The sequence below is a fragment of the Scyliorhinus canicula genome, chromosome 11, assembly GCF_902713615.1.
Source record: "Scyliorhinus canicula chromosome 11, sScyCan1.1, whole genome shotgun sequence".
NCBI classification, from domain to species: domain Eukaryota; kingdom Metazoa; phylum Chordata; class Chondrichthyes; order Carcharhiniformes; family Scyliorhinidae; genus Scyliorhinus; species Scyliorhinus canicula.
Genome location: NC_052156.1, coordinates 166560730 through 166588007, shown reverse-complemented (window position 1 = coordinate 166588007; position 27278 = coordinate 166560730). Strand labels below are relative to the sequence as shown.

Sequence of the window (27278 nt, the reverse complement as noted above, 5' to 3'; positions counted from 1 at the left end):
TAAGTAACTGGCTATCACATAGAAGACAGAGGGTGGTGGTGGATGGAAAATTTTCAGACTGGAGACCAGTTACCAGCGGTGTACCACAGGGATCAGTGCTGGCTCCTCTGCTATTTGTGATTTTTATCAATGACTTGGAGGAGGTGGCTGACGGGTGGGTCAGTAAATTTGCTGATGACACCAAGATTGGTGGAGTAGTGGATGAGGTGGAGGGCTGTTGTAGGCTGCAAAGAGACAATGACAGGATGCAGAGCTGGGCTGAAAAATGGCAGATGGAGTTTAACCCTGATAAGTGCGAGGTGATTCATTTTGGTAGAAAAAATTTGAATGCGGATTACAGGGTCAACGGCAGGGTTCTGAGGAATGTGGAGGAACAGAGAGATCTTGGGGTTCATGTCCACAGATCTCTGAAGGTTGCCACTCAAGTGGATAGAGCCGTGAAGAAGGCCTGTTAGCGTTTATTAACAGAGGGTGTAAATTTAAGAGCCGCGGGGTTATGCTGCAACTATACATGACCCTGGTGAGACCACATTTGGAGTATTGTGTGCAGTTCTGGTCACCTCACTATAGGAAGGATGTGGAAGCATTGGAAAGGGTGCAAAGGAAATTTACCAGGATGCTGCCTGGTTTGCAGGATAGGTCTTATGAGGAAAGGTTGAGGGAGCTAGGGCTTTTCTCTTTGGAGCATATGAGGATGAAAGGTGACTTAATAGACGTGTATAAGATGATGAGGGGGATAGATAGAGTGGATGTTCAGAGACTATTTCCTCGGGTGGATGTAGCTGTTACAAGGGGGCATAACTATAAGATTCAGGGTGGGAGATATAGGAGGGATGTCCGAGGTAGGTTCTTTACTCAGAGAGTGGTTAGGGTGTGGAATGGACAGCCTGCTGTGATAGTGGAGTCGGACACTTTAGGAACTTTCAAGCGGTTATTGGATAGGCACATGGAGCACACCAGAATGACGGGGAGTGGGATAGCTTGATCTTGGTTTCGGACAATGCTCGGCACAACATCGAGGGTGGAAGGGCCTGTTCTGTGCTGTACTGTTCTATGTTCCATGTTCTATGTTATGTAAAGTAAATACTACAGGGTGCAAGAGGCAAGTAGAAAGGCAGATTCAGCCTGGCAGGAAGGGGGATCCAAAGACATCCTACAGCTTGGTCAGGATTGGCTGGAGCATTAAAAACCAAATTGGTTTTAGAGATTTAGACCTATTCAACTTGAAATCAGTCTGTTGTGTCAGGGCCAATAAATAGGTTATAAAGAAAGTCCAAAAATGAAGGGGCGGAATTCTCTGACCCGCTGTCGGGTTGGAGAATCGGTGCGGTGCCACGCTGCACTGACGCTGGGATGCAATTCTCCACAGAACGGAGAATTGGCGCCATCGGCACCGGCGTGGTCAGCGTGGCGCCGGTCGGGGTATGCGGCGACTCTCCGGCCCGGGCCGGCACGGGCCAGCGTGCCGATTCTCCGGCCCAGATGGGCCGAACGGCCTTCATAAAAAATCTGAGTCCCGCCGGTGCCGTTCTAACATCCTCTGAGCCAGCGGGACCTCGGCGTTAAAGGGTCTAGGGGCGGCCTCTGGGGGGAGAGTGGGGGGGTCCGACCCTAGGGAGGGCCTCTGTCGTACCCTGGTCCACAATTGGGAACCACCGATCGGCGTGCCGGCCTGTCTGGCTGTGGGCCTCCTTTCCGCGCCAGCTCCTATAGCCCTGCGCCATTTGGTGTCGAGGCCGGCGCAGGGAAGAAGGCCACTGCGCATGCGCTAGTTAGCGCCGGTCCAACTGCGCATGCACGGACCTCGCGGTGCCAGGTTCACGCTGGGATTAGCAGCTGGAGCGACTCCGGAGTAAAACACTCCCGTTTTTACACCGGTGTCGACACTTAGCCGGCCGATGGGAGAATCCCGCCCAAGGTATTTACTGGTCACATGATCCAGAGGACATTCATCTTGAATCTTCAAAGAAATAGGGATTCGTATTGTACAGGATAACATCAGTGTCTGAGAATCGTGAATATAATGAAAAGACAGCATGGTTTTTGAATAAACAGACGCCTTGGCATTCCAGTGGAACTTTATTTTGGTTTTTGCAAGGAACATCTAAGGCCATTTAGGTAAACTTTCAAGAAAACATTCCACACCTGAAGGTTTTAAAGAAAGTAAAAGTTTAGAAAATTCATAGCAACATGGGATCTTAAGTGGCCAGTGTAGGAGGATTAAATAACTTCTGAAAGAATCTTAAAGAGGTTTAGTGATAACATTGAGAAATGTAATTAAAATTCAATATGGAATAATGTAAATTAATTAATGTGAGGTGATAGGAGACACAAGAGGGCTATATGCTCAATTTGAGTATGATGAGCACCTTGCATTCATTACAAAATATGCCGTCAATGAAATGTTGGGCAGGATTCTTCCGCCTTGCCCCCGCCCATTGACCGGGAATTCCCGCCCGAGGTCAATGGACCTTTATGTGGTCCGTAGCGATCTTGGGATGGTCGCGGCCAAAGAATTCAGGCCGTTGTTATCATAGGTTCGAGGCGGAAACCATTCTGCCACTTGAGTCCATTTCACCATTCAACTGGATCATGGTTAATCTGTATTTTACCTCAATTTATCAGCCCTGATTCCATATCCCTTCATATCCTCGTCTAACAAACGTCCATCAATCTCAGCTTTCAAATTTTCAATATACCTACACTCAACAAGTCAAACCAATACTTCGGATGCTTCTAAAGAACTTTTGATTTTACAGATTTTCTGCACTGCAGATTCTATGATTAGTAGATTACAGATTACAGGGAGCGCAACAAAGGTTCAGCAGACACGCTCCAAGGATGATGGGTTGTTTTATGAAGAGAGATTGGGCAAACTGGGCTTGTGGTCGATAGAGTTTATGAGATGTGATCTCATTCAAACCTACGAAATACTTAAAGGGGTTGATCATTTAGATGCAGGTAAGACGTTTCCCTTGGTTGGGGAGTCTAGAATCGGGGACACAATTTGAAAATAATGGGGAAGCCACTTAGGACAGAGTTGAGGAGCAACTTCTTTGCACAGAGGGTTGTGAACATTTGGAATTCTCTATCCCACAGAAATGTGAAAGCTCAGTCATTGTGCGTATTTAAGGTAGAGATTGATAGATTTCTGATTAACAACATAAAGGGTTATGGGGATGGTGGGTGTCAAAGGCTTTGAAGTGTTTGATCAGCCATGATCGTACTGAATGGCGGAGCATGCTCGATGAGCTGAATGGCCGACTCCTGTTCCTACGATTAGAACAAGGAGGCATGATGTTAAAATTAGAAGTAAGCCATTTAGGAATAAAACCAGAACGCACTTTTTCACACAAAGTGGAAATCTGTCCCACAAGGTTCTGGATGATGAAACGAGTGAAATTTTTAAGATTGAATTTGATGGCTATTTATTAGGTACAGATACCAAGGGATCTGGAGCAAAGATTCTTGTACATCAAAACTAGTTATTTAATTCTATACCGATTATTAGTAAAGCCACATTGCAATACTGAATGGGCAGCACAGAAGCATAGTGGTTAGCACTATGGCTTCACAGCGCCATGGTCCCAGATTTGATTCCCGGCTTGGGTCACTGTCTGTGCGGAGTGGGCACGTTCTCCCCGTGTCTGGGTGGGTTTCCTCCGGGTGCTCCAGTTTCCTCCCACAAGTCCCAAAAGACGTGCTGTTAGGTGAATTGGATATTCTGAATTCTCCCTCTGTGTACCCGAACAGGCGCCGGAATGTGGCGACTAAGGGGATTTTCACAGTAACTTCATTGCAGTGTTAATGTAAGCCTACTTGTGACAATAAAGATTATTATTATTGAATGCTACTCTGAATAAGCCAATTTCAAAAGGACAATTATTAATTGGTGACACGCAAGGTTACAGCAGTAAGAATGAGTCCAAGGTTTACAAAACTTTCCCAAATTGGGGTTGAACTGAAAGAGAAAACAATCTCCATTATACACTTTAGAGTTCAACTGAATCTCCACAGAACTGCTTCTGTAGCCCAGTGTCTCACTAAACATTGCTGTGGAACTGAACTCTTAGCACTATTCTGTGCTGTTGCTGAGCAACACAAGGGAGCATTCTTTCCTGGAATAAAAATCTAATGAGATTTTTCATCAATCAAAGCCCAATGAAGACTGGCTTGGTGAAAAAAATTGTCATGCCTCCTATTTTACTACAGTAGTTTTTTTCTAAAAACAGTACAAAGATGAAGATCAGCTCATATCTCACATTAATTTTAAAAGTGTCTAAATGTAAATTGTGATTTTTAGCTCATGTGTATTAATCTGAAATAAGAATTGGCTGCCTCTCTTTGTTGCGCTGTAATGTTTCAAACCTTTTAGCTGCTATGCAATGCTTGGCTGTGAGTCAAGATAATGCACCCATATCCAATTAATACTGATAAATGCAAAATTGTCTTTATTTACTAAAATATCCATTAAATAAGTCAAGGGGTTGTTGTACAGTGACTACTGTGCAAGGAGAATGTAACAGTTGTAATTCATTTAGAAATTAAATATATTATTCAGCTATGGGATCCAAAAGAATGTCAGTAACTCTAATGAAGACTCCAGTGTAGCAATAGGCATGGTTTCTGCAATATGCACTTATTGTTAATCTATGATCAGGCTTGCTGTCTTCATTTAAAATAAACTCTTTTGCAATTAATTGTAATTTAATGCTTCATTAAATATCCAGCACTTACACCAACATCCCTGTACCACATTATTTAAACATTAAGTGGTTCTAATTAGGTGGTCTTGCGATGCCAATAAGGATTACAGTAGCTGCAGTTCTATTTATGGCATCTACAGGCAGAGCATCTCCTTTTAGTCCACTTAAATAGATGGTATCTCTACTTAAAATTCAGTTAACCAAACCATGCATTTTAACTTATTCCAGCTCTCACAGGAAAATATGAACACTTTAATTAATTCAAATTTGTACAACCCTTTTTCCAATATCTTGCTCATCATTGTGAGGTCAGTAAAAACTAATTGCAAGGGGAAGCTAATTTCCAGCTTTAATTAAGTTAAAGCCAAGTAAGCTGAAGTGAAAATCTACAGAAATCTAAGTGGACGGAACACTTTGAGCATCACAGAGCATACAGCAGCTCACCATTACTATTCCTCATTGTCAAACACTGTAATTCAATTGTATTGTCAAATGCAACAGGATTTTGCATAGGAAAATATTTCGGCCCGAAATTTCCGTTTGGGAGACTAGTGTTCCGTCAGGACTGAATGGCGTGCGGTTCGGACTTCTGTTGAGGGCGCTATTCGGTAAGCAAGTTAGGACATGCAAATTCAGAGCGCTGTGACCGCTGGACCGGAGTTAGCGAGAAAGAGACTGGCAGATGGAGCTGTTTTTAAGAGCTACACTTACCACACACTCATTGTAGCCGTGAAGATGGCTCACAGTTGACCTGCCCCCCCCCCCCCCCCCCCCCCCCCCCCCCCCCTCCAATTTCGGGAATCCAAGGTGGACCCACAGCGGAGGAAACTTCTTTCCCAGGGTGGGCCGCTGTTTCAAGCCTGCCCTACTGAACACCGCCTGGAGGAGCTGGTGATCCAGAGGGGTGGGGGTCACAGGTTAGGCCTCTGCCCTGAGGGGGGCAAAGAACAGGGAGGGCTCCAAGGCCACAGCGCTGGTGTCCTCTGGCTAGGGTGAGCTCTGCTGATCCCTGCTTCCTCTGCAGTGGGGCAGTGTTTCCAAGGAGTGCCAGCGCCTGGTGTGCCCCCGATTGAGCTCGGCCATGCCCATCCCCTTCCTGATAGCGCTGATGGATGAGGGTGTCCAGAGGTGGGGGAGGGGGGTCCTGGGTGGGTTCCCAGATGCCGGACGCAAACTTCGATTTTTCAATTATGCGCTTCCAGCCTGGCGAGGTGGAAAATCTTGCCTCTCTGATGTGAGCTACAGGATAAAGGAGGCATTAGGAGAGGTATGGCCAGCAGAGCATTGCATGAGCTGAAGCTTATGGTGTTTGGAAGATGGAGAACATGGCAGGAGCAGATTGGAAGAATGGTATCTGGAAGTGACAAAGTCACGGGTGTCAGCAGCAGATGGGGTGCGGCAGAGACAGAGACAGACAGTAAGTAAATCTTAACAAAGCAGGGAATCCGTTTGCAATAAAAGTAGGAAGCAGGTGTTTCCATGGTTATTTAACCCAGCCACAGCATTGACATCCCACTTCCAGATTTCCCAGCCAATCAGAGAGTGTGGGCAATTTGACATGCCAAATCTGTCAATGGAAGGATTTCTATTTAAAGGAACCTTGGCACGGTTCAGAAAGCCTGACTGCACCTTGATTCCTGTGGCTTCAGCAACCACAGGAATGGGGAGCGGTCCTGGGAAGACCACCTTCAACTCGCTCACCATTTTCTGGAGGTCCTGAGGTGATGCTTCCCAAGGATGGAGGATGACGCCCGCCTCTAAAACCAAACGGCCAATAAAATGAGCAGCAGGAATGTGGTTCCTCAAACCCGGAGCATGAAGAGGATTCCAAAACCCAGGAGAGGGGGGCAGCATAACCTGCAAACTCTGACTTCAAATCACCCATCCAACACTCCTCAGAGCAACACATCTCACAGCCCCACTGTTCTCCCGGACACCCCCTCACATCTCTGTCGGAGCAGTCAATACTCAGCCACATCTTTTATGTAATTATGCATCCAATGTCTCACATTCACCCTCAACATAATCAATTTCTAACAAACATAAATCTCTACTTTCCTATCAGGGAAAGTAAACAGAATTCTGGGGAGAGGCAGTGAACTGGGAGTGGTATTCCAGTGAAAGAGCCATCTTGACTGCAACTGGCAATATGGAACCTCCTAATCTCCTTTAAGGAGGTCTTAGTCCAGGAGGCAATGAACCAAAGTGAAACCATTAGCCTCTGAAGGCACTGGGTGCTCCGGCATGGTAAGAGAGAAGGTCCTCTGCTTGTAGATCCTTCGAACTGGAACTCACAGCACTTCCTTTCTGTCCTGTGAAGAGGAACATGGCTAAGGAGAAGGCAGCTGCTGCTGCTGCTGGTGTTGTTGCTGCTGCTGGTGCTGCTGCTGGTGTTGCTGCTGGTGTTGTTGCTGCTGCTGGTGTTGCTGCTGGTGTTCCTGCTGCTGCTGCTGCTCCTGCTGCTGCTGGTGTTGTTCCTGCTGCTGGTGGTGCTGCTGGTGTTGTTCCTGCTGCTGCTGGTGCTGCTGGTGTTGTTCCTGCTGCTGCTGGTGCTGCTGGTGTTGTTCCTGCTGCTGCTGGTGCTGCTGGTGTTGTTCCTGCTGCTGCTGGTGTTGTTCCTGCTGCTGCTGGTGTTGCTGCTGCTCCTGGTGATGCTGTTGGTGTTGTTCCTGCTGCTGGTGCTGTTTGTGTTATAGTTTGTCTTGCTCTTCAGCAGGGTAGGGCTGTATAAGCTGATCCCATAGTGGTGAAGACTAACAGCAGGGAAGCACAGATCAAGGTGAGTGGAATTGTGGACAGCTGAACTGACTTCCAAGAAGTTGGAAATCACCTGTCAGGCAGCAAGAGCTCACGCTCAGAAGAACTGCTGTAAGTAGCAAAGTCTCACCTGAGAATGGCTGGGGCTCTTCGGTTTCACTGTTCAAAGGCTTCCCAGCCGGTCAGTTTCACTGTTCAAAGGCTTCCCAGCCGGTCAGTTTCACTGTTCAAAGGCTTCCCAGCCGGTCAGTTTCACTGTTCAAAGGTTCCCAGCCGGTCAGTTTCACTGTTTAAAGGCTTCCCAGCCGGTCAGTTTCACTGTTCAAAGGCTTCCCAGCCGGTCAGTTTCACTGTTCAAAGGTTCCCAGCCGGTCAGTTTCACTGTTCAAAGGCTTCCCAGCCGGTCAGTTTCACTGTTCGAAGGCTTCCCAGCCGGTCAGTTTCACTGAGGATTATTTCCACTTTGTGCACCTGCCTTTCTGACCCTGGTGAGATGCAGACAGATTGGGAAACTGTGGGCTGTTGAAGCCAGATTGCAGGGTTAAATTCATAGTTAATTATCTCTTTGCATATTTTAATGACTCTCCCAACAGCTTCACTTACCTGCGAACCTACCCGGACCAAACCCAGGGGTTCCCAACCTGATTGCCAGGTCCAAGATTTGAAAGCTCATCCGCACCTTAAACCACTCACCCCACCACCTTGGCATATAAATTCTGCTGCTGTTAAAAGGTAGAAGTAGGTAGCCTTTGTGATAGAGAGAATATTAGTTCAGAATTGAACAGACAATAATTGAAAGACCATTTACTGCCTTCATTTGTTTCAGCTTGGCAGCTTTGAGAATTGTCAAATTTAGTCAGGAAAAATGCAGCAAATGTGCAACATTGGGAGAGCATTAGGGGACCAAGGGCAATGTGTCCAAGTTTGCAGATGACACTAAGATGAGTGGTAAAGCGAAAAGTTCAGAGGATACTGGAAGTCTGCAGAGGGATTTGGATAGGTTAAGTGAATGGGCTCGGGTCTGGCAGATGGAATACAATGTTGACAAATGTGAGGTTATCCATTTTGGTAGGAATAACAGCAAACGGGATTATTATTTAAACAATAAAATATTAAAGCATGCCGCTGTTCAGAGAGACTTGGGTGTGCTAGTGCATGAGTCACAGAAGGTTGGTTTACAAGTGCAACAGGTGATTAAGAAGGCAAATGGAATTTTGTCCTTCATTGCTAGAGGGATGGAGTTTAAGACTAGGGAGGTTATGTTGCAATTGTATAAGGTGTTAGTGCGGCCACACCTGGAGTATTGTGTTCAGTTTTGGTCTCCTTACTTGAGAAAGGACGTACTGGCACTGGAGGGTGTGCAGAGGAGATTCACTAGGTTAATCCCAGAGCTGAAGGGGTTGGATTATGAGGAGAGGTTGAGTAGACTGGGACTGTACTCGTTGGAATTTAGAAGGATGAGGGGGGATCTTATAGAAACATTAAAAATTATGAAGGGAATAGATAGGATAGATGCGGGCAGGTTGTTTCCACTGGCGGGTGACAGCAGAACTAGGGGGCATAGCCTCAAAATAAGGGGAAGTAGATTTAGGACTGAGTTTAGGAGGAACTTCTTCACCCAAAGGGTTGTGAATCTATGGAATTCCTTGCCCAGTGAAGCAGTTGAGGCTCCTTCATTACATGTTTTTAAGGTAAAGATAGATAGTTTTTTGAAGAATAAAGGGATTAAGGGTTATGGTGTTCGGGCCGGAAAGTGGAGCTGAGTCCACAAAAGATCAGCCATGATCTAATTGAATGGCGGAGCAGGCTCGAGGGGCCAGATGGCCTACTCCTGCTCCTAGTTCTTATGTTCTTATTAACAGTGGTTCATAAGATTACTGTTACTCTCAATTGTCATACCAAGCATTGGAACTGGAGATATTAAATTGACCATCTACGCATCAGAAGGATGACTGATGGCCTGTATGTATGGCCTGTATGTATGGCCTGTATGTATGTCCTGTATGTATGGCCTGTATGGGACCATTAATCCCAATCTAAGATCAACCTAACCTACACCCCTTCAATTTACTGCTGTCCATGTGCCTGTCCAAGAGTTGCTTAAATGTCCCTATTGACTCTGACTCCACCACCTCTGCTGACAGTGCATTCCACACATCCACCACTCTCTGTGTAAAGAACCTCCCTCTGACATCTCCCCAAAACCTTCCTCCAATCATCTTAAAATTATGTCCCCTTGTGACAGCCATTTCCACCCTGGGGAAAAGTCTCTGGCTATCCACTCTATCCATGCCTCTCATCACCTTGTACACCTCTATCAAGTCAACTCTCTGCCTTCTTTGCCCCAGTGAGAAAGAACTTCAATGCTCCATTCACATGAATAAAGCATACACTGGCATCCTGCACATATCCAATTGTACCTGAATCAGCAACGAGTGATGGAGACGTGTATTTGAATTATTTCTGAGTTAGAATTTGCACATTTCAAATCTTACACGGTTTGAATTTGCAATGCACCCAAAAACAACAAATCAGAAATAAACACCTTCCGAAGCTACGAGAAAACACAACCACACTCCAATATAACTCCCAAGAAACAGCAACAAAGCCCCTATCCCTCCAATTAATTCAAAGGAACAAAAAAGCTTTAGGAAGACATGAGGAAGATTGCACAAAGGTTGATTTTTGAGAATTACTATACACGCTCCTATATCAGTCTGTCTATTACATAGAATCACAATTTCCTTACTCTTCATCAGTCACTAACTTCGACATGGAATGACATATTTGCCACACATATCATGTGCAGAAGACTGCACCGCGCTATACCATTTTACTTAGTGCGGTTACAATTCAGTTTCTGCATTCAGGAAAATACAGTGCAAATTTGCCACACTCGGTGCTGCCCATTATAATCAATATTTCACTGGCTGCGAGTAAATTGCACTTCTGGTACATGCCAAGAACATGAAAATATCTTTACTCCTCATTAGAATCTGAATTGGAACAAAATTCACTCAAACGTGACGCACATTCAACAGGCACCTGGTGCGGCAAATAATACAAATTCTAATAGGTCACTATCAATAGTTAGCATTTGTTTCGATGGTGTGAGCCTGCTGAGAAGGCCAGGATTTATTGTCCATCCCTAATTGCCCTCGAGAAATGTGTCGGTGAGCCAATTTTTTGGACCGCTGCAGTCCATGTGCTGTACACCAGCGGTGCTGTTAGGGAGGGAGTTGACCCAGTGAGAGAGAAGGAATGGCGATACAGTTCCAAGGCAAGATGGTGTATGGCTTGGAGACAAATGTGCAGGTGGTGCTGTTCTCAAGCATCTGCTGTCCCCTGTCCTTCTAAGTGGAAGAGGCTATGTGTTTGGAATATGCTTTGGCGATCTGCTGCAGTGCATCTTGTATGAGGTACACATTTCTGACACTTATCTGCCAGTGGTGTAGGACATGAATGTTTAAGATCGTAGAGGGGCTTCCAATGGCCAGCTTCTTCCTGGTTGATATTGAGTTTCTGAAGTGCTGTTGGAGCACTCATCCATGCAAGTGGGGAGTATTCCACCACACCACTGATTGGTGCCTTGCAGATGGTGGACAGGTTTTCGGAAGTCAGGAGATGAGTTAATCGCCAGAGAATTCTCAGCCTCTGACCTGCTCTTGCAGACCCAGGATTGATATGGCTAGTCCAGTTCAGTTGCTCGTCAATGCTAATCCCCAGGATGTTGATAGTGGGGCATTCAGAAATAGTAATGCCATTAAATGTCAGTGGCAGATGGTTAGATTTTCTTTAGTCAAAGATGGTCATTTCCTGCCACTTGTGTGCTGCAATGCTATTAATTTACACTATAGCTCCCAGTAACCTGGAAATTCACTAACTAGAATGAAAATCCAAGTGAGAAATCTGCTACATGTCCTATTTACATGTCCTAGGGGCTGGTTTAGCTCACAAAGCTAAATCGCTGGCTTTTAAAGCAGACCAAGCAGGCCAGTAGCACGGTTCGATTCCCGTACCAGCCTCCCCGGACAGGCGCCGGAATGTGGCGACTAGGGGCTTTTCACAGTAACTTCATTGAAGCCTACTCGTGACAATAAGCGATTTTCATTTCATTTTCATTTTCATTTAAAGAGAAAGGTGAAAGTAAGAACCCTAATAATTTTACAATTTGGAAAAGTACTCCATGTATTTATAAACGTTATTTATCCAGTTATCTATTTTTGGCAAACTGGTTGTAATCGCAGAGATACGTAATACAACTAATCTCAGGAGCAGCAACTTGCCTGGACGTGTAACAATGATAATTGTGAACTTCCTTTAACACAGAAACAATTCAAGTAAATAAACAGGGAACACAATGGGACCTCAAAACTTAATTTACAGTTATGCTTAATATTATGTAACTGGCAAGTTGTGACTTTATTGTCTCCAGATGCCTAAGACCATCAAGTATAGAATAGCAAAAGTTACCAAGTCCATGAGCACTTGCAGACTTTTCTAACCTTTCCTTTGTACATATTTGTAAGATTAATGGTGCTATAGTGGATCTCCCTCAGCCACTGTCATTTAATGTTTTATTATCAACCAGGTCTGGGTGGATATAACAAAACTAGTTTATGAAGAATCAAAATGAAAGGTTGTCAGTGGGTTACATACATGCTGTAAGAAATTGTGACAGATACATAATTAGGCTGGACAGCAATATCATAAGTTACAGTCACAAGAAACTCCATATCAAACATCCCAGTGACTAAGTTAGATTGCTAATTGTCATTTTTGGAAAATAGACTACCTCATTAATCATTTTTTTAACACTCGCTACTCCAGCATTTCATTTCCCTTTGTTAAATTTCTAAACAATTGGCTTGGTTAGGGCACAGTAGTTGTCAAAACGCTTCAACCATTAACATTTTCAATTACAAACCTTCTGTCATGATATGCAAACATGCAACCAATGAACACTCAGAATAGGACACAACCAATAGGCAGTCAGGACACTCAGAGGTGGCATCACCACAAGGGGACATGACATAAACACTATAAAAGGGATGAGGCACTCACACGCTGCCTCTTTCCACAGACAGTCATCTAGAGAGTTAGACAGGGTTGATCAGCAGCATCACACCTCAGCACGTGGCTTAGAGCAAGCTGCTACAGTTAGACTGAGTTACTACAGTTAGATTAGCAGAGAGTCAAACTCATTTGAGAACTGTGTTAATAGTTCAATAAACACGTTGAACTCATTTCAGAGTCCGGAGCATCCTTTAGTTAAGACTGCATCAAATAGCAGCCAGTGTTATCCCAAGCAGCAGAACACAACACCTTCCACCCCGACTTGTCAGTTTCTGCCTCAAACCTTTCCCCCAAACCTTTTAATCTTCATCTCCGATATATTAATCTTCCTGGAACCCACAAAGATGGTAGTATTGGAGACAGTCAATCATTTCAAAAGTAAATTGAATGAGCATTTGAGGAAAATTAACTTCCAGAGGGACAAGGATGGAGGGGGAGGGGGGGGGGGGGGGGGGTGGAGAGAGAGCGAGAGCGAGGTGTGGGGGTGTGGTTTGAGATAAAGTAGATTGCTGAACTAGCATCGGCCCAATGGGTGGAAAGGACTCCTTTTGTGCTATAAAGACCCTTTGACTTCATGTTTTGACTCTGGCTAAGACTGTGAGATAGCTCATCTTGTTTTTTTTTATAAATTTAGAATACCCAATTAATTCTTTCCAATTAAGGGGCCATTTAGCATGGCCAATCAGCCTACACCTTTGGGTTGTGGGGGCAGACGGGGAGAATGTGCAAACGCAACACGGACAGTGACCCAGAGTCGGGATCGAACCTGGGACCTCGGCGCCGTGAGGCAGCAATTCAAACCACTGCGCCACCCTGCTGCCCTGAGATAGCTCATCTTAATACCACACAAAAGCACCACAAGTAAGGAGCTTCAGTAGCAATAAAGTCAGAGGTCGAGTGAACCAGACATGAAATACATTCCGCTTGCTTCATCTGATGTCTGCGCCTATGTATTTACATTGTGTATTTATGTATGTCCTATGTTTCTTATGTATGGAATGATCTGTCTGGACTGTACGCAGAACAAAACATTTTACTGTACCTCGGTACACGTGACAATGAACCAAACCAAGTCAAATAGTTGGAAATTTGGTGAAAAACAAACAAGCGGTTGAGCGGAGGTAATTCCATGGGTACGTCTGTGGAGACATGTCATGGCAGAGAACATGGCATCAAGTGGGCAGATAGTGACACAGCAGTCTGGACCCATTGGAGTAAGCTGCACGGGGTCGATTCTCTGATATGGAGCCCAAGTGTTCGCGCTGTCGTGAATGCCGTCGCGATTCACGACGGCGCGAACAGGGCCTGGGCACAACCTATTCTGGTCCCCACAGGGGGCCCAACATGGGATCGGTGTTCACGGGCCGGCCACCCCAGAAAGTAGGCTGGGGGGGGGGCTGCCGATTGGTGGCCCTCGATCGCATGCCAGACCCCATCAGAGACCCCCCCCCCCCCCCGGTGATGGAGCCCTCCACCACCCCCACAGGCCGCCCCCCCCCGAGCGTTCACGCAGAGTTCCCACCGGCGGGACTCTGTCGTATCGGGGCGGCCGCTCAGCCCACCTACCGATTCCAGCCCAGCGCCACACCATACGCGCCAGCGTAAATGCGTCTGGGCGTTGTGGCGCGCATGCGGCGATTCTCCGGCCCGGCACGGGTCTCGGAGAATCGTCCCCGCTTTTCCAATTATTAAGGTGTCAGAGTTGATTTTGCACAGGAATGCTCCCAATCATCCGCCACAACCTCCGCAGGAAATCACTGTAGAAACGGCCGGAACAACGTAGAAACGGCCGGAACAACGTAGAAACAGCCGGAACAACGTAGAAACGGCCGGAACAACGTAGAAACGGCCGGAACAATGTTTACACCATTTTTCCAGGATTCAAGTGTCCGACTGCCAAAACTACAGCAGCCAAATCAGAAGAACAGCCACAGATATTCAATCCCATTATTTCTGATTTCATTGTTGACACACAAGAATAACATGAGGATCTGCGTCACGTAGGAAAATGGAAATTCAAAATGATACCAAATTACTTGCTTAACATAGCTGGTAATTATGTGTCAGTATGACCATTTCTTCCATTATTGTATGGAGATTTTAATTCTATGTAAACATGAATAGGGGTCGACAATATGTCAGGAAATACAGCAATACCATGGAGCTAAGATAAGTGGGAACAAAAACCAAACTGCAACCTCATTGATGGTACGCTGAATTAGGCAAATGTGATTGGGGAAGGTTTACCAAACTGACACCCAGTACACCGACTGTGTGCAAGATTTACCAAGTCCCCACATTTCATGCAATCTTGGTGCCTCCTCACAGTCTGACTTGAGCAACAGGTCAGATATCCAAGTGGCCATTTCTAACAGGTGCTTATTGAAAATGAGCAATGTTATTCCTGACTGACTCTTTTCTGGTCGCAGACCCACCTTTTGTGATTGGCCTTCCTGCAAGTTAAATTGCACCATTCAGTGTCTGCAAAGGGTCTTGGTGTCCCACAGTATTTAAAAGGAGAAAATGACGGCTTTTGAAGAGAAGCCAGAAACCATTTACAAGTTGCAATATTCAACATTCCAACTCGACTGAATGCCAATGTATCATGTGCCAATCATTGAAAAGGCCTCAAAAATATTAGAATGAGCTGGTCTTGCATCATCATCATTATCATGTGAGGAGCTGCAGCAATTGCATTACTGCTCCATAAATTTCTAATTGAATGCTGAACCTTTCAATTACTTTATATGAGTAATTTTAGAGTAAGCGTCAAAGATTAACAATATTCTTTAATACTCAGTTGTCGTCTTCGCCATTCAGTACAAGTACTACACTCCATTAACATTTTTAATACATAATATATTTTTATAATGATTACTCTGTACCAGTGATTGACAAAATGGTGGATTGCATGAGGACTTCTATTGAGCCACATGAGGAGTGTCCCCGGTAGCTGAAATGTCTATTTTGTTCATTATTCCTTCATGGGATGTGGGCATCGCTGCCGAGGCGAGCATTTGTTGCCCATCCCTAGTTGCCCTTGAACTGAATGATGTGCGGCACCATTTCAGAGAGCAGTTAAGAGTCAACCACATTACCGTGGTTCCGAAGTCAGATGTAGGCCGCACCTGGTAAGGACAGTAATAGAGTAGGTGGGTTTTTAACAATAATCAATAACAGTTTCACCATGACTGAGAGCAATCTTTCAATTCCAGGTTATTCATTGAATTTAAGTTCTATCAGCTGCCGTGGTGGGTTTTGAATCCATGCCCTGAGGACATTAGCCTAGGCCACAGGATTATGAGCCCGACGACATCACAACTAGGCCATTATCTCTCTCAAAGCTCTTCAAAACGGACTGTCCATATATCACCACTTAAAGTTTTGGTTGACTTTTGTCGATAATGAGAATAGTTAAAGCCCCTACAGCCTGGCCAAACTTGTAGATGGAACACCACACAGCAGGAAATCATTCCAGTTTCACTATAGGCAAGTCTGGCTTAAATCCAGGGGATGGATCGGAATAGTATTATCAGCTACTTAAGGGCTACAGAAGGATGTTCTGATCATCCTGCAAGAGAGGACACTCAATGTAATAAAAAAATAAACATTTATTTAAAGATAGAAGATTTGGAAAATTTGTATTTAAGATGTCTACATGGGTTACCTGTTTCCACCGAACGATTGGAGCAAACTTTAAAAACAAAACTTAAACCCTTTTTCATTTTTTCTCTTCTTCCAGGCATCAGATGCGAAATGCCTTACAACATTCACAAATGCTCACAAGGAGAATAACTGCTTTGACATTGCAATGGATAAAAAATGAAATATAGCCGTTCTCTAACCTTCCCTCCAGTTAAAGAAAATGCTGAAGATGTTTTCGAAGCTCCAAACGGTTGCCCTAATTCTAATTTCCAAAGGATTTCTCTTCTTCTCTTCTGGTGAAAGTAATTTTGGCAAGAAGGAGATTAAAATCGAAGGAGATTTGGTCTTGGGTGGGTTGTTTCCTGTGCATGAGAAAGGCTCGAGAACAGAAGACTGCGGCAGGGTGAATGAAGACCGAGGTGTCCAACGGTTGGAAGCTATGCTGTTTGCGATCGATGAGATAAATCGAGACACTTACTTGCTTCCTGGGGTAAAGCTTGGAGTTCATATATTGGACACGTGTTCACGAGATACTTACGCTTTGGAACAATCTCTGGAATTTGTAAGAGCATCTTTGACAAAAGTAGATGAAACAGAATATATCTGCCCTGATGGATCGTATGCAATTCAGGACAACAATCCCCTAGTGATTGCAGGCGTGGTTGGTGGCTCATACAGTAGCGTTTCTATACAGGTACGGTTCATATTATTTCAGTCAAGCTTAAATTAAACAAAATTGTTGAATTGTTTCAATGTTCAAATGTTCTTCTGTACAATGACCCCAGGTTTCAACCCCAGTGATAACTGAATGTGATTTTTAACCAGACACATGATAATTTTGTCAAATATCTGCACATCTTTGGACTATGAGAGGAAACCTACACAGACACGGGGAGAAGGTGCAAATTCCACACAGATAGTCACCTGAGATCTGAATCGAACCCGGTTCCCTGGCGCTGTGAGGCAGCAGTGCTAACCCGGCCGCCCATACTATTCCTGGAGTCATATTACTCCGAGAGAAAGTTTGAGATCCTCCACTGTCCTTACAATTGGGGAGTCCTCAGCGACCGCACAGCAGGGTATGCTCACTTCAGGGAGGGGGCAAGATGTCTCAATGTCAACAAGGATGGATGGTTGTTAAGTCGGGTCACCCTCATGCCTGGGTGGTGTGGAAAGCTACTTAGTGATGGGGAAGAGGTTGCCCCTCCGGGTCGAGGGTTGCCCCCATATCTGCGGGGGGTTGTGTTGTCCTTGTGTGGGAGGCTCTCAACTTAACCATGAGATCTGGGTATCCTGTAAAAAGGGTGACCCAATCTCCGAGGAGCTGCTCTTGCTGCTGTCTTTACTTTCTCACTCCAGGAAGAAGTGTGGGATTTTCCAGTGAGAATCTTCCCAAGCTCCATGAAAATGCCTTTGTGGAGGTGAATTGTGATTTGGATGCATAAACCCAAAGGAAATCACCCGTGATTCATGCCAAAATGACACTTTGGGTGCGATTCTCTGGCCTCGTTGCACTCTCGTTCAAGCGTAACGGGGCCGGTGAATAGCGGGAGAGGCCAAAAACGAGAAGCACACCAGGTGGCAAACAGTTTGCGATGCAACCAGCCCGCTCCCATAGGCAAAATCGGGATCTCGCCATAACGTGGCGAGAAACAAATTATCACCATTTAAGCCCCATTTCCATAAAAGTAATGAGAGCCACCCCATATCCAATGGCCTCCCATCATTCAGTGGCCCCCCCCAGCAAGTGCTCACGCTGACGCTGATTAGTGCACCTTTTCAAAAACATGAACCTGGCGGAAGGGTTTCTGTGCGGAGCCGAGGAGGTGAGTAGCCATCTTTGATCACAGGAAAAGAGCCCTGGGGCACAAGCCGTGCCACCCCAGTGCTTGGTGGAGAGGTAGGGGACCCTCCGAAGGGATGGGCAGCCATGGGGGAGGGCATGGAGTGGGGGGGGGGGTGCTCTGGGGAGATGGAAAAAGTGGCTGGGGGTCAGCCCGCATCGTAGAAGAAAGTGAGAGAGGCATCATAATGGTTTTGCAAGAAAGTGTTTAATGTGTTGTACAAACCCCATTCCCGATGGTGCCCCCCCAGAACTCCCCCCGCCCCCCCCCACCCACTGCCCCCCGAACTCCCCCCCCCCCCCACCCACTCCCCCAGTGCCCTCAGTGATCCTCGACATGCTTGTCCCTTCTAGCTCTACCACCACGTCTCGTGTTTCCCCATGATGCACTGTAAGGTGCTTACCTCGTCCCGTGGCCTTCGATGCCCCTGGCGGGCATCTTCTGGGGGCTCTGGGACCTGAGGGCACCAGCGGGGAATAAAGTTTCTTGGGAATTCCCGCCCTAACTTTGCATCAGGGATGAAGAGGAGAAAAAATGAGATCCTGCCATTGAGGTTGTACAAGACACACATGTACCGACCACCTGTGTGACACATCTAAGGGTGCCGGCAGGAGGTGAAGCCTGAAGACATTGGTGTTATTGGTGGATGGGTTTTGAAATAGGCAGTCAGTGCTCCAGCACTAACCTCATTTAAATGTTTTAATCCTTCATCCATTGTAGAATCTTTACAAAATATTTAGGGGCCAGAAGACGTGTCAAGGGGAAACTGTAAGTGGATTCTCACAAGCTGCTCCAAGAACATCCAGAAAACATTTACTTTCATTGAGCCAGTCTGGAAGATCAGCAATACTTCTCACCAATGTTACCCACCACACATCCCATCATCTCCTCCCACCCCCATCCTCTCGATCTGTGATATTAATCAGCTCAATGTAGGAAATTACCAATTTACGCATCTCCCCCCTCAGCCAAAGTTTCTCAAGAGTGTCAATTTGGTGATCCCAACACTCAGCCAGATTCTAACGAGACCCAATCACCGAAATGCTTTGGTTGGAGCCTTTTGTTACTGCTGCTGGATGAGCAGCAGCTCACACTGTCCAGCACGGCCTTCAAACCAACTCTTTGACTAAGCAGTTTGTCCCCACTCCTAATGTTTCCTCCTTTAACTTGACATTTTTCCCTCTGGTCTTTATGAAGCACTTTGGAGAAAGGATTCTGTATAAATGTGGACTGTGTTTGGTTATTGAACATCATTAAAATAATCATCTCATCATTGATGCGCATTTAATATATATTTAACATTATCTGCAGGTAGCAAATTTGCTCAGACTCTTCCAGATTCCTCAGATCAGCTACGCTTCAACAAGTGCAAAACTCAGTGATAAAAGCCGCTATGATTACTTTGCAAGAACAGTACCTCCTGACTTCTATCAGGCTAAGGCGATGGCCGAGATTTTGCAGTTCTTCAATTGGACTTATGTGTCAACAATTGCTTCCGAAGGTGATTATGGAGAAACTGGAATTGAAGCCTTTGAGCATGAGGCACGGCTTCGAAATATTTGCATTGCTACTTCGGAGAAAGTCGGCCGTTCCACCACAAAGAAGTCCTATGATGGCGTTATACAGGAGTTGCTGCACAAAGCCAATGCAAAGATTGTTGTGCTATTCACACGAGGCGACGATGCCAAAGAGCTTCTCGCTGCCGCCAGCCGGTTGAACGTTTCCGGTTTCACCTGGATCGCCAGTGATGGATGGGGAGCCCAAGAAATTGTTGTTAAGGGGAATGAGCAGGTTGCCGATGGGGCGATAACCCTCGAGCTTGCCTCTTACCCCATTAAGCAATTTGACAAGTACTTTCAAAGCCTCCACCCTCACACCAACAAACGCAACCCATGGTTTAAAGCGTTCTGGCAACAGAAATTCCAGTGCGCGCTACAAAGCAGTCGATCGCGTCAAAAGTTGTGTGACAGACGGCTCTCAATCAACAACTCCAACTATGAGCAAGAGACAAAAATAATGTTTGTTGTCAATGCGGTTTACTCAATGGCACAGGCCTTACACAGAATGCAACGTATGTTGTGCCCTAATACCACCAGACTCTGTGATGCGATCATGCCACTGGATGGGAAGAAGTTATACAAAGAATACTTAATCAAAATTAACTTCAGTGGTAAGAACTTTATCAGTGTCACTGTGAATGGCATAAATGATTAGAGCGGCGTATGTCACTATTATACATTTTGGACTCTTTTACTTTCTTAATGCTCTAGACATTGTTTCAGGCCTGTGTCCTGAGTGAGCAACAGCTCCCAGTGTCTTAGACATTGCCATTGAATGTCAAAGGGAAATGGTTAGATTATCTCTTGTGGGACATACCCATTTTTGGCACTTGTGTGGCGAGAATGTTATTTGACACTTATCAGCGTGAACCACTTCATTATTTGAGGAGTTGTGAATGAAACTGAGCACTGCAGTCGTCATGAACACCCCGGGCGGGATTCTCCCACCTGGCGACAGAGTGTTGATGCCACCGTAAAAACTGGAGAGTTTAACGACGGCGTCATCGGACCGCTATGTGTAGCGATCAGGCACTGGAACAACCCACGCCGCTCCAGCTGCCGATATCGGCGTCAAATGGCCACTGCAGGTCTGCGCATACTCGCTGTGACCAGCGCACATGCGCACTGCGACGGGCGGCAATGCGCCCATGCGCGGTAGCTTCCATCTCCACGCTGGCGCCACACAACATGGTGGAGGGCTACAGGGGCCGGCATGGAGCAAAAGAGGCCCCCACCAGGAGAGGCCAGAGCGCTGACCGGTAGGCCTCGATCGTGGGCCAGGCCACGATGGAGACCTCCCCCCTCCACCCCGGGGTCAGACCCCCCTCCCCCCCAACCAGGCAGCCCCCACAGGATGGATGCCAAGGTCCCGCCGGGTGGGTGGAGAGAATCCCACTGCCCCCCCCCCCCCACAAATTCTAGTCTTGTGACAGAAAGATGGTCATTGGTGAAGCAGCTAGACTTTTAAAAGGTAAACGTACGACTAGGATTCCCACACACAAAATAAAAATCACCAAAGACAAATAAAAAAAGAAGCTAAAGGAACAAAAGGGGTGAGATTAGTCTTTGCCAGGAACATCAATTGGGTGAATAGAGAATCAGCAGCTTATTTTACACTACTCTTAGTTTGAATTCTTAAGTAATTATCTTCCTATTGATGAAGTTGGCATTTGATTCAGTATTGAGCTGTCCAGAAACTGATAAACAATTTGGAACAAGAGCCTTTCAGCGATGCACACCAAGCAAAGAAAAGTCACCCCACTAAAGAATACATTGTAAAATGTACAGCAAAATATGAATTTAAATATCATGGAATCAGAGTGTAAATCAAGTAGACAAATGTCTCCACAGTCCTAGTGGACCATAGGCTGCTTTCCCCTTTGAGAGCTGACTGCTGGTGATTTAACCTGAGGGTCACCACACCTCAGGCAAGGAGCAAGGTTGAGAAGGCGGGGCCTTCATGAATAACCTCAGCCGGTTCGGGAATTGAACCCACGCTGCTGGCATCGCTCTGCGTCACGGACCAGCCGTCCAACCGACTGAACTAAACTAAACCCACCCCCCACCCCCTCAAAATCAAGTATGATGATTAAAAATTACATAAAATGTTCTTTTTGCTTAAGACACACAAACTATCATCGTTACATGTTTCACAGAAATAGATCACTTGAATAATCATTGTTAATATTTCTGGTCATTACATGGTGAAAGGTCTTTGACCTGAGTCATTAACTCTGTTTCTTTCTCCACATAGACTTTTGAATATTCAGTTATTAGCTAACAGACAAAACTAGCTTAATCATTCAGATTTAAGGTATATTTCGGTAAGATACCATCTTAACATTCACAATTTCTGACTCCAGTTGACACTCAGTAAGTATCTTTTATATCTCACTTGTCTCAAATTTTACATTGCTGGATATTGCAGCGCAAATAGGCAAATAGTTTAATGAGGAATTGAATCATGGTGTGACATGGAAAAGAAAGGAACGCAGAGCAAGAAGGTTTGAAACTGAAACCAGATGTACTGTGCGGAGGCTGAAGAAATATCATTCCCTGGCTTCAGAATATTTACATGGTGATCTCTTGGGTACTGACATAAAACAGAGGATGCTCGCTGAGCAACAAACACAAATGAAATAAAAGTAAAATATTTTACAGATGCTGGACATCAGAGCCGGGATTCTCCCTTCTGGGGGACTAAGTCCCCCACGCCGGCGGGAGAACTGGAGCCAACCACTCCGGCGCCAACAGCCCCCGAAAGTGCGGAATTCTCCGTACTTTCGGGGGCTATGTGGACGCCGGAGGGGTTGTCGAGGCTCCAGCCGGTGCCAAAGGAACGGAGCGAGTTTGTGCATGCACCAAAGGGCGTGATCTTGCACATGCGCAGACCCGCCACCATATTTTGCCGCATGCGCAGACCTGCTGCCATATTTTGCCGCATGCCTTCTCTTCTCCACGCCGGCCATGCCGGAGCCCTACAGAGGCTGGCGCGGAAGAAAGAAGTGCCCCCACGGAACAGGCTCACCCTCAGATCAGTGGGCCCCAGTGGGCCAGGCCGCCATGGGGCCCCCCTGGGGTCGGATCCTCCTGCACCCCCCTGAGGACCGCCCCAGCCGACTTACCTGCCAGGTCCCGCCGTTACGTGAGCTGAGTGATTCACGCAGGTGGGAGTGGCCAAAACACGGATGGCCGCTCGGCTCATTGGGGCCCGGAGAATTGCTGGGGGGGGCCGCTGCCAACAAGAGAATACGGCCGACGGCGTCGGGGCGGCGGGGTGGGATTCGCACCGCCCCCCGGCGATTCTCCAACCCGGTGGGTGTCCAGAGAATCCCGCACAAGATGTTAAAGCAGAAAGTTCTGGAAATCTCAGCAGGCTGCGCAGCGTCAGTGGAAGGTTTCAGTCAAGCATTCATTGTGGACAGAATCACATCTGACTCGAAACTGTTTCTCTCGCCACAGGTGCTGTCAGATCTTCTGAGTATTTCCAGAACTTTCTGTTTTTAAACTCAAATGAAGATTCTGTGCCGCCTTTCTGGGGAAGTGTGGTAAATGGTTGGTGTCGCGGTGGAGTTCACTGCAATGTATTACACTAACATTTATGAGAATTTCCCATCAATGCGCAACATCGATAAAGACATGTCAGCACCAGGAATATGTTCATATCTGTGGTAACAAAGGAAGACAATCCATTGGCCATTTCTGGAGGGTTTTCTGAATCAGATTTTGAAATATACAGTGTAGTGTCTCAGAGCACAAAGGGGACATTCCATTGACCCTCTCAATGATTTATAATAATAATAATCTTTATTAGTGTCACAAGTAGGCTTACATTAACATTGCAGTGAAGTTACTGTGAAAAGCCCCTAGTCGCCACATTTCGGCACCTGTTCGGGTACAGAAGGAGAATTCAGAATGTCCAATTCACCTAACAAGCGCGTCTTTCGGTACTTGTAGGAGGAACCCGGAGGAAACCCACGCAGACACGGGGGGGAACGTGCAGACTCCGCACGGACAATGACCCAAGCCGGGAACCGAACCTGGTGTTGTGAAGCAACAGTGCTAAAGACTGTGGTACCAGAGACTTCCCATTCTGATGTGTCAGTTCTGCAGCTGATCACTAGAGCCAAGAATATTGTTCCTTCTGCCAGCAAAGTAGGTGATGGGCTTAAACTCAATGAGGCTTAAACACAATTTGGTTAGAAAGCTGAAAAAATAAAGCATCTGCCAGATGGCACCAAGAAGAGGACTAACTGCTGCTTAGGCCACATTAGCATGCAGCCAGTGAGCTGGGACAAGTTGTTAATGAGGGAGGGCAACCAACTGACCAGCTGCTGAAGCCAGCTGACCAATTGTATGGACTTTAGGATGGGGGTGATATTATAAACCAACAATGTGATAGATTAGTGAGAAATACTGTGATTTTTTTAAAAATAAATTTAGAGTACCCAATTTAGGGGCAATTTAGTGTAGACAATCCACCTACACTGCATATCTTTGAGTTGTGGGGGTGAGACCCACACAGTCACGGTGAGAATGTGCAAACTCCACACGGACAGTGACCCAGGGCCGGGACGACGCCGGGTCCTCGCTGCTGTGAGGCAGCAGTGCTAACCACTGTGTTGCATGCCGCCCTAGAAATACTGTGATGTAATTTTATAATACTATAGATCTTGCGATTCTCTCACCTCTGGGTTCTTACTTACAAACTGTCATTGGATGTGAGTTTTACACCCGAGAAAACATCCAGTTCAATAGTATTAATGATCGTAGCAGACAGATTGAGCACGGCACTGGTTTTATATTAAACACAGTTTGTGACAATATCTGAGATCAGGATCAGGAGCATCTTAAAGGTTGGAAAAAATTGTGTCTGGCATAAAAATCTAAAACTCTATTGCACATAAAAATGGTGATTACATCAATCTGTTGTTGCCATCTTTGATAATACTCAAGTGTCCACTTTCTTTGCAGTTTACCGCATAATGATATTTTGTATGTCAGAATGTCTGGTTTCTATGGTGATAAAATGCCGTTGCTATCTGGTTTTAACCTGGATTATGAGGCCTTTCTGTTAAAAGAAGATAAGAGATCGAAGCAAATCCCCATGCTAAGTGGTTAATGACACATCTCTTAACTGAAGCTGTAATATTGACATGTCAGCTTTGATTTTTTTGCAATAACTTCATTTTTATTTTGCTGTTGAACAAATTACTCAAATTGTCATGTCATAAATGCGATAAACTGTTGTGAAGACAGAAGTCCCAGTGTTAGAGTGGTTACTGTACACCTTGTACTAATAGGACAGTTCAAATATAAACTTCAACAAAAGTGACCATTTATTGATCAGGCAAGATTAGCAGTTCAACTTTTTTTTAAAGGAAACATTACAGGATATTGTTCTCTTTGTTTTGTTATTTTCCCTACCTTTCTGCATATCCTCAAGGCCCAGACTGATCCTGGTGAAGAGGGCAGGAGCTGAATTTAGGTTGGTGCCATTACTGCTATGCGACTGCCTGTCGCAACATATTCCACAACAGCCTAAATGGGTTCATTTTCCAGTATGTACTGCCTCCCTGTCTGGACATATTCCCACCAACAACCTGATTACCCATGTGCGCAATCAGAGATCTGAATCTTCGCTGTCTAAAGTGTCAAGCCTGTTATTCTCTGTATTCATCTTCCAGCACTGCCAGTAATAGCCAACATTCTGATCATTAGTTGATGCCAGCAAAGGCAGTGCAGTATAAATTGAGATGTGATAGTAGCATAGATTAAGCTCTAAAAGTCTGTGTCACCTTTGGATATTCAGATCAGGTATTTCCAAAAGGTTTCCATGTAAATTATGTAAGCGGTTTGAAAATAGTCAACATCGGTCGAAGAATTAAAGTAATTCTGAATCAGATATTGTGAGACCTAGTGGGTGCTGAGAGAAGACCCATTTGTTTGGGTTACTTTCAGAGAAACAAGTTTTAACATTTAAATGAATGCATGGTTAAAAGCTTTATCAGTCACATAAGATCTTCATACTTATGAGAGCATAAGATATTGGTAATTATGAGAATCAGGATTGCAACCTTGTCAACTCCTCACCCAGTTGAAATGGAAATTTGTCATAGTGTCTCGCTTATTCCCCCTGCAGAATCATGCAGTTTCTTAACTCACTCAATCTTCAGCCCTCTCGCAATCTACAACTCATTTAAAATTCAAGTTTGGTGGCGGCTAATCAGTAATTCTTCATTGATTTCAACCTTACCTCTCCCCATTTCAGCCTTGGTGGTCTCCTGCACCGTAGGTCATGGCCCTTGACTTAGAAGTACAAATACGACCTTGAAATAAGCTACTGGAGAGCAAGGTGCCCGGGATGATTAAACACACAAACTCAGAGAGAGAGAGAGAGAGTCCACATCCCGCTTTGGCTGAGCGCTTTCCATTGAGAAACAAAAGAACCATGAAATTCAAAACACAAACGATTGGAATTTTTCCAAATGACAAGTAGAAAACAAGAGAATTCCTTATTACAAGATTATGCTGCCATTTTTTCAAAGGGTTCAGAATGTTACAAGGGACATGTTTTTTTTTAATTACTGGATTTAAATACCTAATGTAGTCTGACACAATCTAATCTGAATATATTTTGAAAGCTGTTGTCAATATCTGTCGGGACAGCTATACATCCCTCGATCTTCCCACGACATTTCAAGTGGTCTTTTATCATCCTGCATCCAGTTGATGGCAGTAGCAGTGAGAATTAAAGGGACTAACACGGTCTCTATGGGAAATGCCATTCTGTTGTGTGTGGCACATTAAAAGTTTATATCAGTCATGATTGCGGACCCTGATTAACGAGTATGGAGCTAAATTCTAAACAGATTTTCAGATACAATCCTCTTGGAAAGCAATCTACATTTTATCTTCAAATGCTTTTTGCTTTATTCCACTTTCTATTTAGTAGCTAAATCCTTGTTCAACTGCCCCAAACAAAACCATTAACTTTGTTTACGGTATGATGCGGAGATGCCGGCGTTGGACTGGCGTGGGCACGGTAAGAAGTCTCACAACACCAGGTTAAAATCCAACAGGTTAATATGAAATCACTAGCTTTCATCTAGCTTCACCTGATGAAGGTGCTATGCTCCGAAATCTTGTGATTTCAAATAAACCTGTTGGACTTTAACCTGGTGTTGTGAGGCTTCTTACTTGTTTACGATATGCCTTGCATGTAGATCCAGTGTAAGATATGCGTCCAAACACTGTTGGCACCATCAACACCATGGCTGTTACCTGTTAAATCTACAGCCTTTTTTCAGCACCTCACCATTTAACAATAAATTTATTTTGTTCTAAGCAACAACATCTTTTCCTCAGTTACGTTATTTTATTGACATCACCAGAACTGATTCTCTCTTTTAGATATAGACATAGAATTTACAGTGCAGAAGGAGGCCATTCAGCCCATCGAATCTGCACCGGCCCTTGGAAAGAACATCCTACTTAAGCCCACACCTCCACCCCATCCCCGTAGCCCAGCAACCCCACCCAAACCCTTTGGACACTAAGGGGGAAATTTAGCATGGCCAAGCAACCTAACCTGCACATCTTTGGACTGTGGGAGGAAACTGGAGCACCCGGAGGAAACCCACGCAGACACGGGGAGAACGTGCAGACTCCACGCATACAGTGACCCAAGC

General features: G+C 45.4%; 1 protein-coding gene across 8 annotated transcripts in view; it reads left to right on the top strand.

Annotated features, from left to right (window-relative positions):
* The window catches only part of grm3 (glutamate receptor, metabotropic 3), a 182991-nt gene that overhangs the window by 103118 nt on the left and 52595 nt on the right, over positions 1 to 27278 (top strand). For all 8 annotated transcript variants that reach the window (XM_038811976.1, XM_038811975.1, XM_038811974.1 and 5 more), the window contains 2 exons: positions 16282 to 16878; positions 19340 to 20198. In XM_038811976.1, coding sequence (XP_038667904.1) covers positions 16405 to 16878; positions 19340 to 20198 — 1333 coding nt within the window. In that variant the 5' untranslated portion in view covers positions 16282 to 16404. The remainder of the gene's footprint in view (positions 1 to 16281; positions 16879 to 19339; positions 20199 to 27278) is intronic.